Source organism: Mirounga leonina, unplaced genomic scaffold (assembly GCF_011800145.1).
Source record: "Mirounga leonina isolate KUSES-001 unplaced genomic scaffold, KU_Mleo_1.0 Mir_115, whole genome shotgun sequence".
Classification (NCBI taxonomy): Eukaryota; Metazoa; Chordata; class Mammalia; order Carnivora; family Phocidae; genus Mirounga; species Mirounga leonina.
In genome coordinates, this window is record NW_023270268.1 from 52,050,566 (window position 1) to 52,066,141 (window position 15,576).

Genomic DNA, 15,576 nt, shown 5'->3' on the forward strand with positions numbered 1-15,576 from the left:
CAGAATGCAGCCCCTCTGCTTGCCAGTAGGTTCTAAGCCTTGAATCACTTGTTGCACCAGCCCTGGGGCCCTCTCACCTGCTACATGCAGGACCTTTGCTTGCATCCACTTCAAGGCCCCCCCTGAGTGTAGGCCTCCTACACAGGAGTCAGGAACCCCCTCAGGCTGCTAGTTAGGGGGTGGGGAGGATGGGTAGTGTGACCATTCGTGAGGAGAGAAGGGGGAAGCAGAGTTGGTAGGTACAATCTCTGGTGCCCAGGAACGAGGGAGAGAAGTCCAGAAGGCAGCTGGATGTTATAGGAGATTCAGTGGAGTAGAGTGGTCGAAGCCACAGAAATGGATGCAACCCCCCAGGGAAGATCTACTTGTACATAGAAAAGAATCCTGAGGACCACCAACCTTCATATCAATAATACATTGCGGGGGGGGGGGTGCTTACTTGCCATAGACAAGGATTCACAAGTCTTCCTCATCCTTGATACAACTGGGCGTATTTTAAATAAACTACTTAGGATAGTATTTGAAAACAGTTTTTTGAAAACACACAGGGGCAAAATGAAGCATCAGTATGTACTCTTTGTAGGGAAAGAAACAGAACTCGATTAACAAAGGCTGTGAGCTGAGTCAGAATGGAGCCTGGCCTTTTGAAGAGTTATTTTCCTTGCTGATTTGATTTCCTTATTTTAATCAGGCACCCTTAAAAGCATCTACATTTTGTCCAAAATAAGATTTTTGTATTTTGGGTTGTGCTTTATCAGTTACCAAGACGCAGAGCTTTTATCTCCCACAGGGGCCTCTCCCTTCTTCCTTGCCTGAGTCACAAGCCCCTGTGAGGCCGCTTTGCCGGTCCTCCCGAGATAAGGCCCGCGAGCCGCGCCAGCCAGAGTCCGCTCCGACTGGGACGGTGTCTCGGTGCAGGACCGTGTTCCCCTCTGGCTATCTTTGATTACAACTGTTCTGCAGTAAAGAGGCCTCGGCGGTTGGACACCCCTCCGCAGTACTGGTGGAGCTCAGAGAGCTGTGCTAGGTGCTGGAACACGGGGCGACCGGACAGTGGTAGCCTGCACCCTCCGCACAGTGGGGGGTGGGGGGAGGGGCGCGGGGAGAAGGACTTCAGAGAGATCCCTGTGGGACTGAAGATTTGATTACAGATGACTGAAGAGCTAGGAAAGGATAACTGGAGGACTGATCCAGTCTCAGGACCAGGGTCAGTGACCCCTAAACTGAACTGTGAAGATTAAGAAGGAATTGACTTGGGGGGTTGGGGGGGGGTGGGGACAGCGGTGCAGGCAAATCATTCCACAGGGAAGGAACAGTGGGGAGGAAGTTCCCCGAGGAGCTGCCAGTGGGGCCAGAGGGCGGAGAGACAGACCAGGATAAGGAGGGCCCGGCTCACAGGCGATGGTGAGGATTTTATCATAAGAGAAATAGGAAGCCACAGACAGGAGAGATTTTTAAGAGTCCTCTAGCTGGAGTGTGGAGAGCTGGAGCTGGAGTGAGGAGGTGTTCAGAGTGAGCACAAGGCACAGAGACTGCAGGAGGCGAGCGGAGGGCCATGGAAATGGAGAGAAGTATACGGTGGACAGATAGGAGGGCTACAGAAGGTAACAATGAATGTAATTCAAGGGCAGAAATAACCTCTAGAATGTAAGTTTTATATTAGGACATTATTACACCAACCATCATTTAAATGATGCTTCTATTTAGAGAACAACAACAGATACCCTAGTGGGTCTGTGCTGGGTACAGTTCTGAGCACTCCACATGTCCTAACTCAGAGCTCCGAAGGCCGGTTCAGACTCATGAGCAATCCTCTGACTAATGCAAATTAAAGAAGCCCTGAGGTATCGCTGTACAACTATCAGAATGGCAATAAATTAGAAAGTGGTTAGGGCCAACTGTGGGCCAGGTCTGGGGGCTGATGGAGAGTAGTCCGGTGCAGCCTGGCTGACGTGGTCACATCAAGCTTACATACGCCCTGCAAGCTAACAAACCCACCGCTGGGTACGTATCCCAGAGAAACCATGACGCTGGTTCCAGGGGACTCATAGGAGGAGGTTCCTTGAGGCACCGTATGTGTAGTGGGAGTTGGAGGCAATCTGGTGTCCATCCCTGGAGGGTGGGCAGGTAAAATGGGGGTGCCGGCCACAGAGTGCCATGGGCGGGGGGGGGACAGGTAGCAAACTAGCTGACATACAGCAATGTACATAGATCCTAAAGGCTGTGAGTGAAAACAGAAACAGACAAAATGTATAGCATAAAACGATTTACAAAAAATTGTTTAAAAGTTTGCACACAAACCCAACAATATCTTTTATAAGAATACTGACAAACAGATGAATACACATCAGACTTTTTTGAGTGGTGGCCCATGGGAGGGTGGGGGTGGAATGGGAATGCGGATAAAAGAATAAATTCCAGAAGGAGCCTCCATGGACCAAAGACAAAAATGGTCCCCGAAATGAGGCGTGGTCCTCCCTCAGCTTTGCACCTGGGACCAAGACCACATGAACAGGCTTTTAAAAAGATAAAAAGTCATTTAAAAATGTTAAGTCTAAAGTAACTGAGCATGGATGTCTTGACCCCATATCTTAGATTTAGGTCCTTGTTTTTTTCCCAGTTAGTGGGATTAGCTTTGAGGAGTGTGCTAAACAAATGAGACCTGGTTTCGAATCTAGACGTTCTACTCCCGGGATGGAGCCAAACTCTCCAGGTCAGGTGGCCCTCCCTCTGCGCTGGCTCTTGGTTTGCTACAGCTGCATGGTGCAGAGCTAATCCATCCATTCAAAGCTATGAAAAAAAAAAAAAGTAGATACTTTTTGAAAGAGCTTACTCTAGTTCTGGGAAAGGTGACAACAGTTCTGGCTTCCCTGAGGGAAGAAGTGTTCCTGGAATAGCAGGTCACGGTGCTTACACCCTTTCATCTCCCTTCCCCCCACCCCCACTCCCAAGTGTCCAAATGGGAGACAGATTAGGAAGTCTCATACCCGTTTCTTAAAACACAGCAAGAGGTACCGCACTGCTCTAATACTTTCCAGAACATTGGCGCTTTATATAAAAGAAAAGTCTGCAAACAGAGCAAATGACTGTGTGACTATATAACCTGAAGGGATGAATTAGTAGCTCTTTGCTACAGATTTCTTTTTAATTATGTATAAAAGAGGATTTATGGGCTATAGCCTCGAACACAATGCTTTACAATCAGGGACCACTAATCATATGGATTATATTCTAACCTGGCTTCTGTGTGTGTTTTGTTTTCCAGGTTTCTTGGTTTTGCTCCCACTGGCCGCGAGGGAAGGCAGCCCCCTCCCATGTGTGCTTTCCACACACCGAGCCTCACAAGGAACGGGCTCTTAGGGGAATGAGCAGCACTTTGATTGGGGCTTCCCCTGCAGTAAGGAGGGAAACCGGCTGCTTTTAAAGTCCTGTTTGAGAAAGTGTTCAAAGGGAAGTGTACAAAGGATGACTGAACTCAGTATATTAGATTTTGGGGGAGAGCGTAAGAAACATGCTCCTCACATCCTTAGCAAATCAATATCATGCATTTATTTAATGCTTGTACGTAAAGCATCCTGCTAACCACTGGGAAAGAACAAATGATAAAGTTAGAATACATATAATGGGCTCTTGCTACATGCTTCTTGTGGTTCTACACAGTGCCTGTGGATTAGCACATCCCCCCGGGAGCCGTTTGAGGTAGATACCATCATTGCCCCATTTTAAGGATGAAGAAGTGGAGTCAACCACCGCAAGTCACAGAGCTAGTAAGTAATAAAGCCTGGCTTCGGACGGCTGCTCGGCCCTTATACGGCACAGAAGCTGTAAGACAGAGCCAGCAGCCTCTGAGAGAGGGTGGAAAGAAAGCTGTTGAATGCGTGCATGGGGGGGTGGGGGAGGGGAGGGAGACTGACGGTGCTTATAACCATGGTACTACAGACAGGACCACCCAAACCCTCTGGAAGGAACTGGCCAGGCCTGTGTCTAGGGCAGCTGTAACTAAGTACCACAAATCGGGTGCCTGAATAGAAATTGATACTCTCACAGGTGTGAAGGCTAGAAGTCCAAAATCGAGGTGTTACCAGGGCTGTGCCCCCTGGCGACTCTGCGTAGGATCCCTCCTTGCCTCTCCCTGCCTTCTGGTGATGGCCGGCAGTCCTGGCGTTTCCTTGGCTTGCAGCTGCAGCATTTCAACCTCTTCTCCGTCTTTAGGGGGCATCTTCTCTCAAGTGGTCTTCCTCTAAGGACATCAGTCGTTGGATATAGGGCCCAAGCTAACCCAGCATGGCCTCATCTTAACCTGATTACATCTGCAGAGACTATTTCCAGGCAAGGTCAGGATCACAAGTGCACGGGTTAGGACTTCGGTGTATCTTCTTTGATGGTTGATGGCACAAGAACCCCCAACAGCATGAAAGTGAAGACAATCTGAGATTTTGTAAGGAGCCTCGGGTGTGTTATTTCAGGCGAGGCACAAAGGGGAGCATGAGCCAGTGCAGGTGAGGAAATCTCCAGGGAGGACCGGGACTGAGAGAAGCCGAGAGAAAGGGAGAGGCGCCCAGCACAAGGAAGGAGGTGAGCAGCCAGGTTGGGAGGTCCGCGAGTTAGTGGAAGGATATACTTGGAGTGAAGGTTAAGATGGTGGATTGGGGCCAGATTTGAGAAGGCCTCTTACAGAGAGGTTACTCTCGAGTTGGTGGATCTCAAACTTAAGCGGCAATGGAATCTCCCGGAGGGCCTGCAGAGACACAGTGTGGTGGGCCTTCCCTCCAGAGTTTGGGGTCGGCAAACTGGGGGCCGGCCCCGGGAATCTGCATTTTAAGGAGTTCCAAGGGGGCTCTTCTGCTGGTCTGGGGACCACCGTTTGAGCCCTTCTCCTGAGGTGCTGGGTGGAACAGCTGAAGTTCTGAGGGAGGCGCAGAAGTGACAAGTAGCTCCAGTGACCGTCACTAGCATACAGCTGACTGAGAGTCCAAGGACACGACAATTCGGAGGGCCCAAGGCTTTCATGAGGACTGAAGGAAATGGAGGAACATAATTCAAAGTTTGGTTGACATAGGGTCTTTGGCAGTTAGGTCATGGGGCCTCAGGAGGTTAAGGGGGCAGGTCTGGCCCCTGCTCCAGGGAGTGCCGTCAGTAAACTCCATGGCAACCCAGCGTGGGCTCTTGTGCAAGCAGGAACCTTTGAAGGCGGCACTCCGGACTGAAACAGTTCAAATACATACAGTGTTGAGGAAAATTCACTCCTAGCTTCCTATTACATGGAGAGCTACTTTGCTAAGTAAAGACATTTATATATGCATCAAGAAGTTAAAACTGGGGCGCCTGGGTGGCTCAGTCGGTTGAGCATCCGACTCTTGGTTTCAGCTCAGGTCATGATCTCAGGGTCCCGGGATGGGGAGCCCCACATTCGGCTCTATGCTCAGTGGGGAGTGTGTGTGAGGATTCTCTCGCTTGCTCGCTCTATCCCTCTGTCCCTCCCCCCACTCATGCATGCGCTTTCTAAAGTAAATGAATACATAAAAGCTTTCAAAAATTAAAACTAAACTGAAAAAATAAGTTAAAACTGCCCATTCTAATAGCACCTCTACAAAGTCATGGTTTATTTTCAGTAAAAAGCTGTGTACTGTAAAACGTAAAGGCTTCTTTTCATGTCAACGCGTCAAAGATTCTTCTTCCACCACATGTCTGGACTATATGTATATTAGATACGATACAATGTTTGTTTGAAGTCAAGTCACTGAAATATCGGTGTGAATACTGGAAATAAACCTGAGGACCTTCATGAGGGAGAGACGATAGGTATTTATTTCCTTTTAGAAACCTAACACCCCCTTTACACTCACTCAAAAATTGGGAACCGACAAAAGAGCAGGAACGGCCGCAAGAAGCCCTGCTGTCGGCTGTCACAGGGGGCCATGAAAATGCCGTGACTCGGGGGGGTTCCAAAGACACAATTCTGCCAAAAGCTAATCTACAGAAAGAAAACCCTGTGCTCTGGGGAAACGCTGTCTTTGCTTTTCCTCTCTTTGTGGATGGTTGCTCAGCACAATCCCTTCATGTTGCCTTAGGGCTGGTGGTGACAACATTAAACTTCATGCTTTCAGCCTGAGGGGACGGGTGGTGGGGACAACTCCTGTTGTCATCGAGTTCCCAGGTGATTTTTTTTTTATTAAAGATTTTATTTATTTGACAGTGAGAGATACAGCGAGAGAGGGAACACAAGCAGGGGGAGTGGGAGAGGGAGAAGCAGGCTTCCCGCCGAGCAGGGAGCCCGATGCGGGGCTCGATCCCAGGACCCCGGGATCATGACCTGAGCCGAAGGCAGACGCTTAACGACTGAGCCACCCAGACCCCCCTCCCAGGTGATTCTAATCTCCCTTCCCACACACACTGGGCCCCGCTGGTCTGACAGACTCAGCTTCTAAATGTCCCCTCCAGCCTTCACATTTGGTAAAAAAAACATAAATGTCATGCCATTTCAGTAAAAGCAAACTCCTTCATTTTGTAAGGTTAGCTTTATGAGTCAGGCTCGGTGGCAGAGAAGTAAAAGAATCATTTGTGGATAAAAATTGCTGTGCTGTTCTTATGTTCTGGACAGAGAGCTTCAGTGTATTACATTATACCCGGGAATTATCTTCCTGCGTTTTCCTTCTCTTCAGCAATGCCAGATAAAGCAGAGTCTATGGAACGAAAGTCCGTGACCTTCGGATCAGGCCCCATCCCGTGGGGTCCAAGGAGACCTTTGCACGTGGACACTCTGCTTTATTAGGTTAAGTAGCAGTGGACAGAAAGACTCAAGAGTGCTGTTTAGCCAACTCTAGTTCCAAGTTCTCGGCCCTTGGAAAGAAGCTAAAGTGGACATGGCCCGAGGCGATGTTACCCTCGGCTTCCCCTCTAGCTCAGGGTGGGGCTAAGTAGAAAAGGCTGGCCGTGAGAGGGATAAGAGGTGCTGGGTCTGCCGCATTCCTCTAGAAGGGCTGGGCCCGGCCCAGCTTGTGTTCCAGATGCCCCAGGTCCCAGCACCCTTCCAGCTATCTTTACGTTCATTGAACAAATAGCATTTGTTTCTTACAGAGCCTGATGTCAGAGGAATGGAGGAACAAAGAGGTCTGAGCCCTTCCACGGTAGAGCAACAGGCCTAGCCCTGTTGAGGAGCAAGCATAAAGCAGCCCCCAGTCAAGCACCGAGACGGTGTGCGGGGGGCAGACGTGTTTGGCGGTGAGGAGGTTACCAAGGCTGCAGAGATCAGCCAGACAAGAGGTGTGGGCAAGAGCTGCTATTTCTTGGGCACAATCACGTGTCCAGCAGTCTGGGGAGTACTTGCATGAGCCCATAGCTACCCCAGAAACTGGGTGAGGTAGGCCGATTAATAGCCCTCAAAGATGCCCACGTCCAGTTCCTGGAATCTCTAAGTATGTGGCCTAACAAGGCAAAGGGAATGTCCTCAGTGTGAAGACTGAGGATCCTCAAGTTAAGGATCTGGAGATTGGCAGACAGCCCGATGATCCAGGTGGGCTGAATGAACGTATTTACAAGAGTCCTTCTGAGGACTCATTCAGGAGACTCTGTGCTGCTGACTTTGAAGATGGAAGATGGAAACAGGAGCCAAGGGCCTGGAAAAGACAAGGAAACAGATTCTCCCCTAGAGTGTCTGGAAGAAAGGCAGCCCTTCCAACACGCTGATCTAGACTCATTTGGACTACTGACCTCCAGAACTGTAAGAGAATAAATCTGTGGGGTCTTTTAACCTATAAAGTCTGTGGTCATTTGTTACAGCAGTGAAACTAATTACAGATGTTAGTGATTCTTAATGTTGTTCTCTGTGTGGGCAGGTCCTTTGGGGGCCATTGTGGGTTTATATCCATCTTGCTCACAGCTACGGTACAAGACCCCCTTTGATAACTTGACTTTACTGGGTAGAGACATGCTGAACAAGCACAAGAAGTAACCTAGAGTGGACACTTGCTATGGTTACTATCCCCAACGTCTCCTGTGGGACCGGCCCTGTAAAAACCTCTCCAGCTGAGGCATTACCGCAAAGGCAAATAAGTAGCGAGGCTGCATATGTGAGGAAAATCTCTAGGGCGACTCACTGTCCATACAAGGAGAACTAAGGTCAGAAGCATTCCTACTTACTATCTCATCCGGGGGCAGCTGGTTTGGGTGACTGGGGCTAGGTGCCAAGGAGGCCAAGGCCTAAGTTTATCATCAGGGCCAGGTGGCCTGTTCCCGTCTCGTGCTCGACCCAGACTCTGCAGTCAGAGCGTGCAGACCAGATGGGTGCTATGGTGGAAGGCTGGGCAGAGACCTTGGGAGCACCTGGGCCTTTTCAGCACGAGCAATGCCTGGGAAGGAAGGAGAGTGTATCTGTTTTGCACTCTCGGGATTGTTAGGTTCCATCCCCAGGGCAGTGTGAGGGAGTGTTCATCTTGCAAATCCCACCCCTGTTCTTCTGTGATGCCTGGGAGGCTTCCTTGAGTGAAAGTAAAGATTGGAAAGTGATAGAGGAAGAAGGTTTTTTTTAGTAGAGGAAGTGCTGTCCTAAACGCTTGTGACTCAGCAGACAGGCTCCGTTCCGCTGTCAGACACGTGGCCGGGTGCCTCCAGTAGCCCAGCCTGTCTGCCCTGACGGTGGCCTGACGCTTGCCAGAAGTCCACTGTTTTGCTCCCAAACTCGCTCCTGCCAGGGGTACCTATTGCCTAATTGCAAACTAACGGTCCCATAAACTGTGAAGAGTGGAAGCACAAAAAAAAAAAGTATCATGGTATCATGTCCACAAAATCCAAGTTAAATTTGTAGAAGAAATTAAGTCTCTCAAACTCTTGCTGTTGAATAGGGTGTGGATGAGTCAAGACTGAGCAAGAAAGAAGAAAAAAGGGTAAAAGCAGAGGACTGTGCTGTATTCTTTGCAAGTGCTCCCAGCACTGTAAGTAAAGCAAAATAGAAATCACAGAGGATCCATAACGGCTGAGTTTTCTTGCCAGAAAACTGCAAGGGGTGACAATGAAATGGCCTTGGCCCTATACCCAAAAATAGGTGATAGATTTACATTTATTGATTTTAATTTAAATCGAAGCATTTTGAGGCATGGGTATATAACCTCCCTCCCCCAAACACAGGAGCCAAGAAGTGCAGCGGGCACTCACCTTAAGTGACCAATCCCCAGGCAATGGCGGATTCCGGAGTGGGTTGCCTTTCTCATAAAGTACGCGCATGCAAAGATCTCTAAATGTCAGGGGAGGGGCTGGCCTCTCATCATCTGCTAGGGGCAGTGGTCTCAGGACTTGCTAAGACTCGTCTCAGTGTAAGGGGCAGCCTCTTAAGGGAAGAAGGAATTGGGAGTGGGGCTGGTCCAGGATACCCTGGGTATCAACACCACCCATCATCTCCCACCACTCTGCACTGTGGGTCATGAGGCTGTGCCACATGCTAAGTGGAGGGGAAAGCCAGGAAAAAAGACGGCACCGGGTAGGACAGTGAGGGGACACAAGCTGTGGTCTGAGATCTCTCCCTATTATTTAGTAAACAAAAGGAAACAGAATGCTCGCTTGGCTCTTTCAGCAGCTAGCACGGATTTCTTCCCAAAACTTGGCTACATTTACTGCCACAGCTCTTACTGGATTTCACCACAAGAGGGCGAAAAGGTTTCTAAAATGAGAGATTCTTGTACAGCTAGGAAATCAAATCAATCAGGGCTGGGAGAGGTCTTAAAACACTTGGTTCACCGGTTTTCAAAATCTTTTTAGCTGAAACCACAGCAAGAACTGCATTCTTCATAGTGAACCAGTTCAGGAACATATATATATATATATATATATATATATATATATATATATTTGTGTGTGTGTGTGTGAGAGAGAATGAGAGAGAGCACGAGAGGGAGGAGGGTCAGAGGGAGAAGCAGACCCCCCGCTGAGCAGGGAGCCCGATGCGGGACTCGATCCCGGGACTCCAGGATCACGACCTGAGCCGAAGGCAGATGCTTAACGACTGAGCCACCCAGGCGCCCCGTGAACATATATTTGAAACACATTGTAGGTACTAATTACTCTTATTTTTGAAACACTCCACTAGTTTGTATGCCAACCAATTTTGTTAAAAATTAACCAACAAGCCACAAAACATCGGCAACCTACTAACTTGATTTCCTACCCCACCAGTGGGCCATTACTTTGAAAACCGCTGACTTGGCTCCAGCCTCTCATCTTACAGAGGGGTGCATGGGCCCTTAGGGTGAAGAGGGCTCCCCAGGAGCTACATTTTGCACACACGCCCAGCCACCTGCTCACCCTAGGGGCAGTCCTGGATGAGTGACAGACATTGTGCAGCAACTGAGCACTCATCCTGGAAATGCACCGATTTAATAAAGAATGCAGACCCAGGGGCGCCTGGGTGGCTCAGTCGGTTGAGCGACTGCCTTCGGCTCAGGTCATGATCCTGGAGTCCCTGGATCGAGTCCCGCATCGGGCTCCCTGCTCGGGGAGGAGCCTGCTTCTCCCTCTGACCCTCCCCCCTCTCATGTACTCCCGCTCTCTCATTCTCTCTCTCTCAAATAAAAATAAATAAAATCTTTAAAAAAGGGCGCCTGGGTGGCTCAGTTGGTTAAGCGACTGCCTTGGGCTCGGGTCACGATCCTGGAGTCCCGGGATCGAGTCCCGCATCGGGCTCCCTGCTCGGCGGGGAGTCTGCTTCTCCCTCTGACCCTCCTCCTTCTCATGCTCTCTGTCTCTCATTCTCTCTGTCTCAAATAAATAAATAAAATCTTTAAAAAAAAAAAAAAAAGAATGCAGACCCATTTGGGGCTGTACCATTTTTCACTTCTTGTCAATACTATGTTCTTGTAAGTACAGCAGAAATTCCTTCAGCCACTACACTGAAAGCTCCACTCAGGTGAGGTCTGCACTGCTCATTCAGGTAGCCAAGAAACTGCTTCAAAACTGAATGAATATCAAAGAGGCTTTCCCGATGATCCCATCCCAATCTGAATTAGGGCCATAATATCTAGCCCAGTGCCAGGCACATAGTAAGTGCTCAAGAAATAACTCATGGATAAATGGATCACCCCTCAGACAGTATAATGGTGACTCATATTTTTTATATTTTACAACTGGTACTTCTATCCTCTTAAAGAACTCTTAAAAACACCTAGCATGGTTGGCGAGGTCATGGATCATGGATTATTTCCACCCCAAATGAGGAAATAATCAGAAAAGACATGATCTTTCTTCTCTAGGTTGTGTGGCTCACTGGAGGCAAAGCAGGGGCTAGAATCTGGGTTCCCTACAACACCACACCAACCAGCCCATGGCAGCTCCCCAGTAGGAGACAGCACCCCACTCTCAGGGCGCCCCCCACCCCAGCCCCAAGGATCGTGGCAGGCCACGGCCACAAATTAAGATATACCTTGCCCTAGGCTGCCTTGATCACCCTTGAAGGTGGGCCCCCATTTAGTGGTGATGTTTGAAAGTGGTAGAGGAATGGAGAAAAAATTTCACTGAATTTCTGGGAAAAACTGAAACCACTTTAGTGTCTAGAGTCTCTTGGTCCTGAAAGTCACTGAGCTCTTTTTCCTGGCTCCTTGATTTAAAAACATTTATAACTATTTTCAGGAGAAATGTAAAGGTAAACCAAATGACAATAGGTTATCCTTTCTTAGGGTCAATACCCTGCATTCCCCTACTTATTAACTACCACCCTCCCCCCCACCACTCCCCACATGCATATCTGCCTCCAACTTATTGATTTATTGCCCCACCCCGTTTTGGTTTTTTTTTGTGTGGTTTTTTTTTTGGTCACAAGGAAAATTCCTTTAAAATTCAGGAACATTATACTATTACAAATGAAAAACACTAACTGAGCTCTTTGAGGAAGAGCAGGGGAATTTTTACTTAACTCATTTGGGTTTTGAGAACTTAGTTATTTTGTGAAAGATGCCAAGTATTTAATGTTCTTTCAAGGGGATGACTAAATTCATTAAAAAAGCAAAGTATTATTAGTTTTTTATGGTCTTGGAAGGAAGAAAAGAATTCCTGGAACTTGAAAACTGAGTTTTCTGTAGGCAATGCTCCTCAATGATAACCAGGGAGCAAATCTTCAGGGAGACTCTCTGGGAGGTGGCTACTCTCCTACTTTGATAGAAAGTTCTCAAGCTCTGTTTCTGCACTTCTCTCTTGAACTAGTAAAACTGAACTTTTCTCCCTGAGACAGCAAGGATCGTTTAAAAAGGTGAGAAGAGTAGGTTGCCTTTTTCTAGGAAAAATTTGATTTCATCAGTCAATAAATTTAGCCACCTTAGCTACAGGATTAAGTCTTTGAGGAACAAAGTCTGTGTTTCCAAAAGGCCTTCCCCACCCCTGTATCTGACACCAAGACTAGAACAATCTTAAACAAAAATCCTACTGCCCCTCTTTAAAACTCTACACTCAATTCTAGATTTTGTGAGGCTGAGTCCGCAGGCTTTGTGGAATATTTGGGGGTTACTGGAAAGAGTGTCGCTGCTCTTGGGACAGAGTGGAGTTCTGTAACTTTGCAATCTTCTGTTTGATGAAGCAAGCAGTGTAGCTCCACACACACAAATAAGGTTCCAACAGCCAGTGCCTGGAAATCAGCAACCAAATCAGGAGCTGCCAAATTCTCATTCATTCCATTCACATGGATAACAGCCCTGGTCCATTCCCATTAAAGCAGACGCCAGTATTAGGAAGGTGCCTGCACCCTCGGCCAGCGCACCGATTCCAACCACTTTATCCGGAAGCCCTTGCAGGGTCGCCTGCGGTGGAGACAGTCCGTCTACGGTCCGCAGGGGAACGGGCGCAGATTTTAGAAATCCCACCCAGGACTTCTGCTGGAGCCATGGTGGGTCGCGCAGTGACCACCTCTTTGGCAAGCACCTCTGGATACCCCCAAACAAGATCGAGCCTCGCCTTTGGGGCCTGTTCCTCAGTTTCCCCATGCACCTCTCTCCCAGGAATGGGAGCTGCCCTGTGAAAAATCTACGGCCTCGTAAACGCCGAAAGAGCCAGCCAGCTTCCCGGGCACTCTGCGCAACCACGGGCCGCTGCACGGCCTGACCACTTCGGAGGCGCCGAGGCACTAGCCCGATCTCCCCCAACGTCGTACTCCTCACAGACCCCGTCTCGGATCGGCCGCGGGGCGGGCGGACGGGCGCGCGCGCACAGGTGTCGCTGCCCACGCGGTGCGCGGCCGTGTCACTCGGGCACTCACCGTGGCGCGGCCCTCCAGCACGGCGGCCAGCACTCGCAGGGCGCTCGGCGAGCCCGCGCGGAAGTTGAAGAAGTGCAGCGCCGCGCGCGCCGCCTGCTGCAGGAGTCCGCGCTGGAGCTCGGCGTCCTGGAGCCCAGGGGAGTCCTCGGCCCCTCCGGGCGCCGCGGGTGCCGCCGCCACCCCTTGGAGGGCCAGCAACAGCAGCGGCGCGAGCAGCAGGACGGCGGGGCGCGGGCCCCCAGGCCCAGACGCGGCTGGCGGTTGCCGGCGGGGCGGCATGGACGCGGGCGGGCGGGCGGGCGCGGGGTTCGACGGTTCGGGCTCCGGGCGGGCTGCGCTGGCGCTGGAGGAAATAAGGCCGCGGCGGGCCACTCCCCTCCGCCCCCGGGGCGGCCCGCTGCCGGGAGCCCGGGTCCCCGCTCGGCCGCGCCCTCTCAGCGCTTCCTCCAGCCCCGGGGCCCCTCCGCCCCGCCCCACTCCGCCTGGGCCCCAGCTGCTCCGGCTCGAAGCCGGGACGCGGCGGCGCCTCCGTGGCGCGGGGCCGGGGGTGCCTGGCCCGGGCTGCGCTGGCAGAGGGACGAGGGGGCAGTGGAGACTCCTCCCCCGAGGGAGCGCCGCGCCCCCAGCCCAGTCGGGGACCCGGCTGGAATCCCTTGGAGACTTGAACCTGGGCCAGGGCTCAGAGTCCCATCCAGAGATGATGGAATCAGTGGGGTGGATGGAATATTTTGTAAAGGCCTGAGTACTCTATTGATAACTTAGTTTTCTCCCTTCCCGTCACCCCTGGTCTCTCCAGTGCAAGCACCCACGTGGGGCTTGGAAAGCACAGATGGTAGCAATTATTAGAAAACCGGTAAAAACAACTATTTATACATGAGAGAGACCACACGCTGTAACACAACTCCCTTTCTACATGCTGATGTTTGCACAGACCGTCTGGAGGGACAATCAGAAACCGGGAACCGTGGTTGCCTCTGAAGAGGGAACTGGGGGTGGGAGGAGCTTACTCTAACTGCAAGACTTTGATTCTTTGCTATCATCTCTTACTGGTAGTAACAGCAGCTGGGAGCGTGGGGGCGGAGCCAGACCGCAGGGGTTGAAGAGCAGCTTCACCAGCGTGTTCCTGGACTGCTCCGCACTTTTGTGGTGCCTCCTAATGGTTTGCATGTGCTAATATCTATACATACGTAAAGCACACAGTAATGGCTATGTGAGTGATTGCTTGTGTTAACCTAAAAAATTAGATATAATCTTGAAAATAATGCAGTCAGCTGTGGATTTCTTTTCACAAATGATGAGAGGGGATGGCAGGGACTAAAACCTGCTGGGCCATTAAATAAAATCTTAGCTATTTACTTTTAGCCTTTTTAACCCAACCTTTTATCAGAGCTATTAGCAAGTCGGAAAATGTGAATCTATACCCCTTTTCTATTCTCCTTGGCAGGTGAAAGCAAAGGTAGGTGGGATTGGGAGAATATAGATATCAACCCTTGACTACTGAAACCTGATTAACAAAAGCTCAGGTGTGACTGAGATGATCCTTTTTCTCTGAGACTTGAACCAGGAACACCTGTGGAGAAAGTGCTGCTCACCTGGTTCCTTGGGTCTGCATCTTGCATGCTCTAAGGTGACTCGAGCTTTTGTTTCAGTTAAGCCCTGGAGACCTACATATTTTCCATGCTATGTCTCCAGGCCTGTAACGTCTGTCCTAAAACCCCTGGAGGAAGGCATTTTGCTGGTTGTGGAAAGAACAGAAACCTTGCTTGACGGAGTGAGCTGTTTTCCTAGAACATTTGGCTTCCTGATCGCTTCCTTGAAGGTGCCTAGGACTTATGAGGAATTCATTGTCCTCAACATTGGGCCCATAAAGCTACCTGATGCTCACACTGTCTGCAGCAAGTCCCCAGAGATGGGCACAAGACCCAGGGCTTGGAGCATCACCCCTACACCCCACCAGACTCTGAATAGCAAGGCAAACAGCGAGGGGCACCTGCAGCACCAAGGGCTCTAGAATGCAAGTCTGGGCTGTGATGGGCTGTGATAGTTTTCTGAATTTGTGAGGTTAAGAAGGGAGACTTTCTAGCTGGAACCAGTGAGAATGAATCCTTTGAGATGCAGAACTGGAGACAAGTTCTTTCTAAAAGAGATGTGATAGAAAACAGAGTAGTTAACATTTATTCCTGTCACCAAGGAAAGATTTCACATGACATAGTTAGAGACTGACATGGGTGTGTTTGAAAAGCCTCACAATCCAAGTGGATAAGGTAACCAGCACTATCCAATAGAATTTTCTAATGAAAATGTTTCTATATTTGCATTGTCTATATGGCAGCCACTAGTTACATGGA

At 49.9% G+C, this 15,576-nt stretch overlaps 1 protein-coding gene across 1 annotated transcript in view; it reads right to left on the reverse strand.

Annotated features, from left to right (window-relative positions):
- Positions 1-13,613, reverse strand: part of RARRES1 (retinoic acid receptor responder 1) — a 48,578-nt gene extending 34,965 nt beyond the window's left edge. The window contains exon 1 of the mRNA XM_034997931.1: positions 13,229-13,613. Coding sequence (XP_034853822.1) covers positions 13,229-13,507 — 279 coding nt within the window. The 5' untranslated portion in view covers positions 13,508-13,613. The remainder of the gene's footprint in view (positions 1-13,228) is intronic.
- Positions 13,614-15,576: the final 1,963 nt, after the last annotated feature.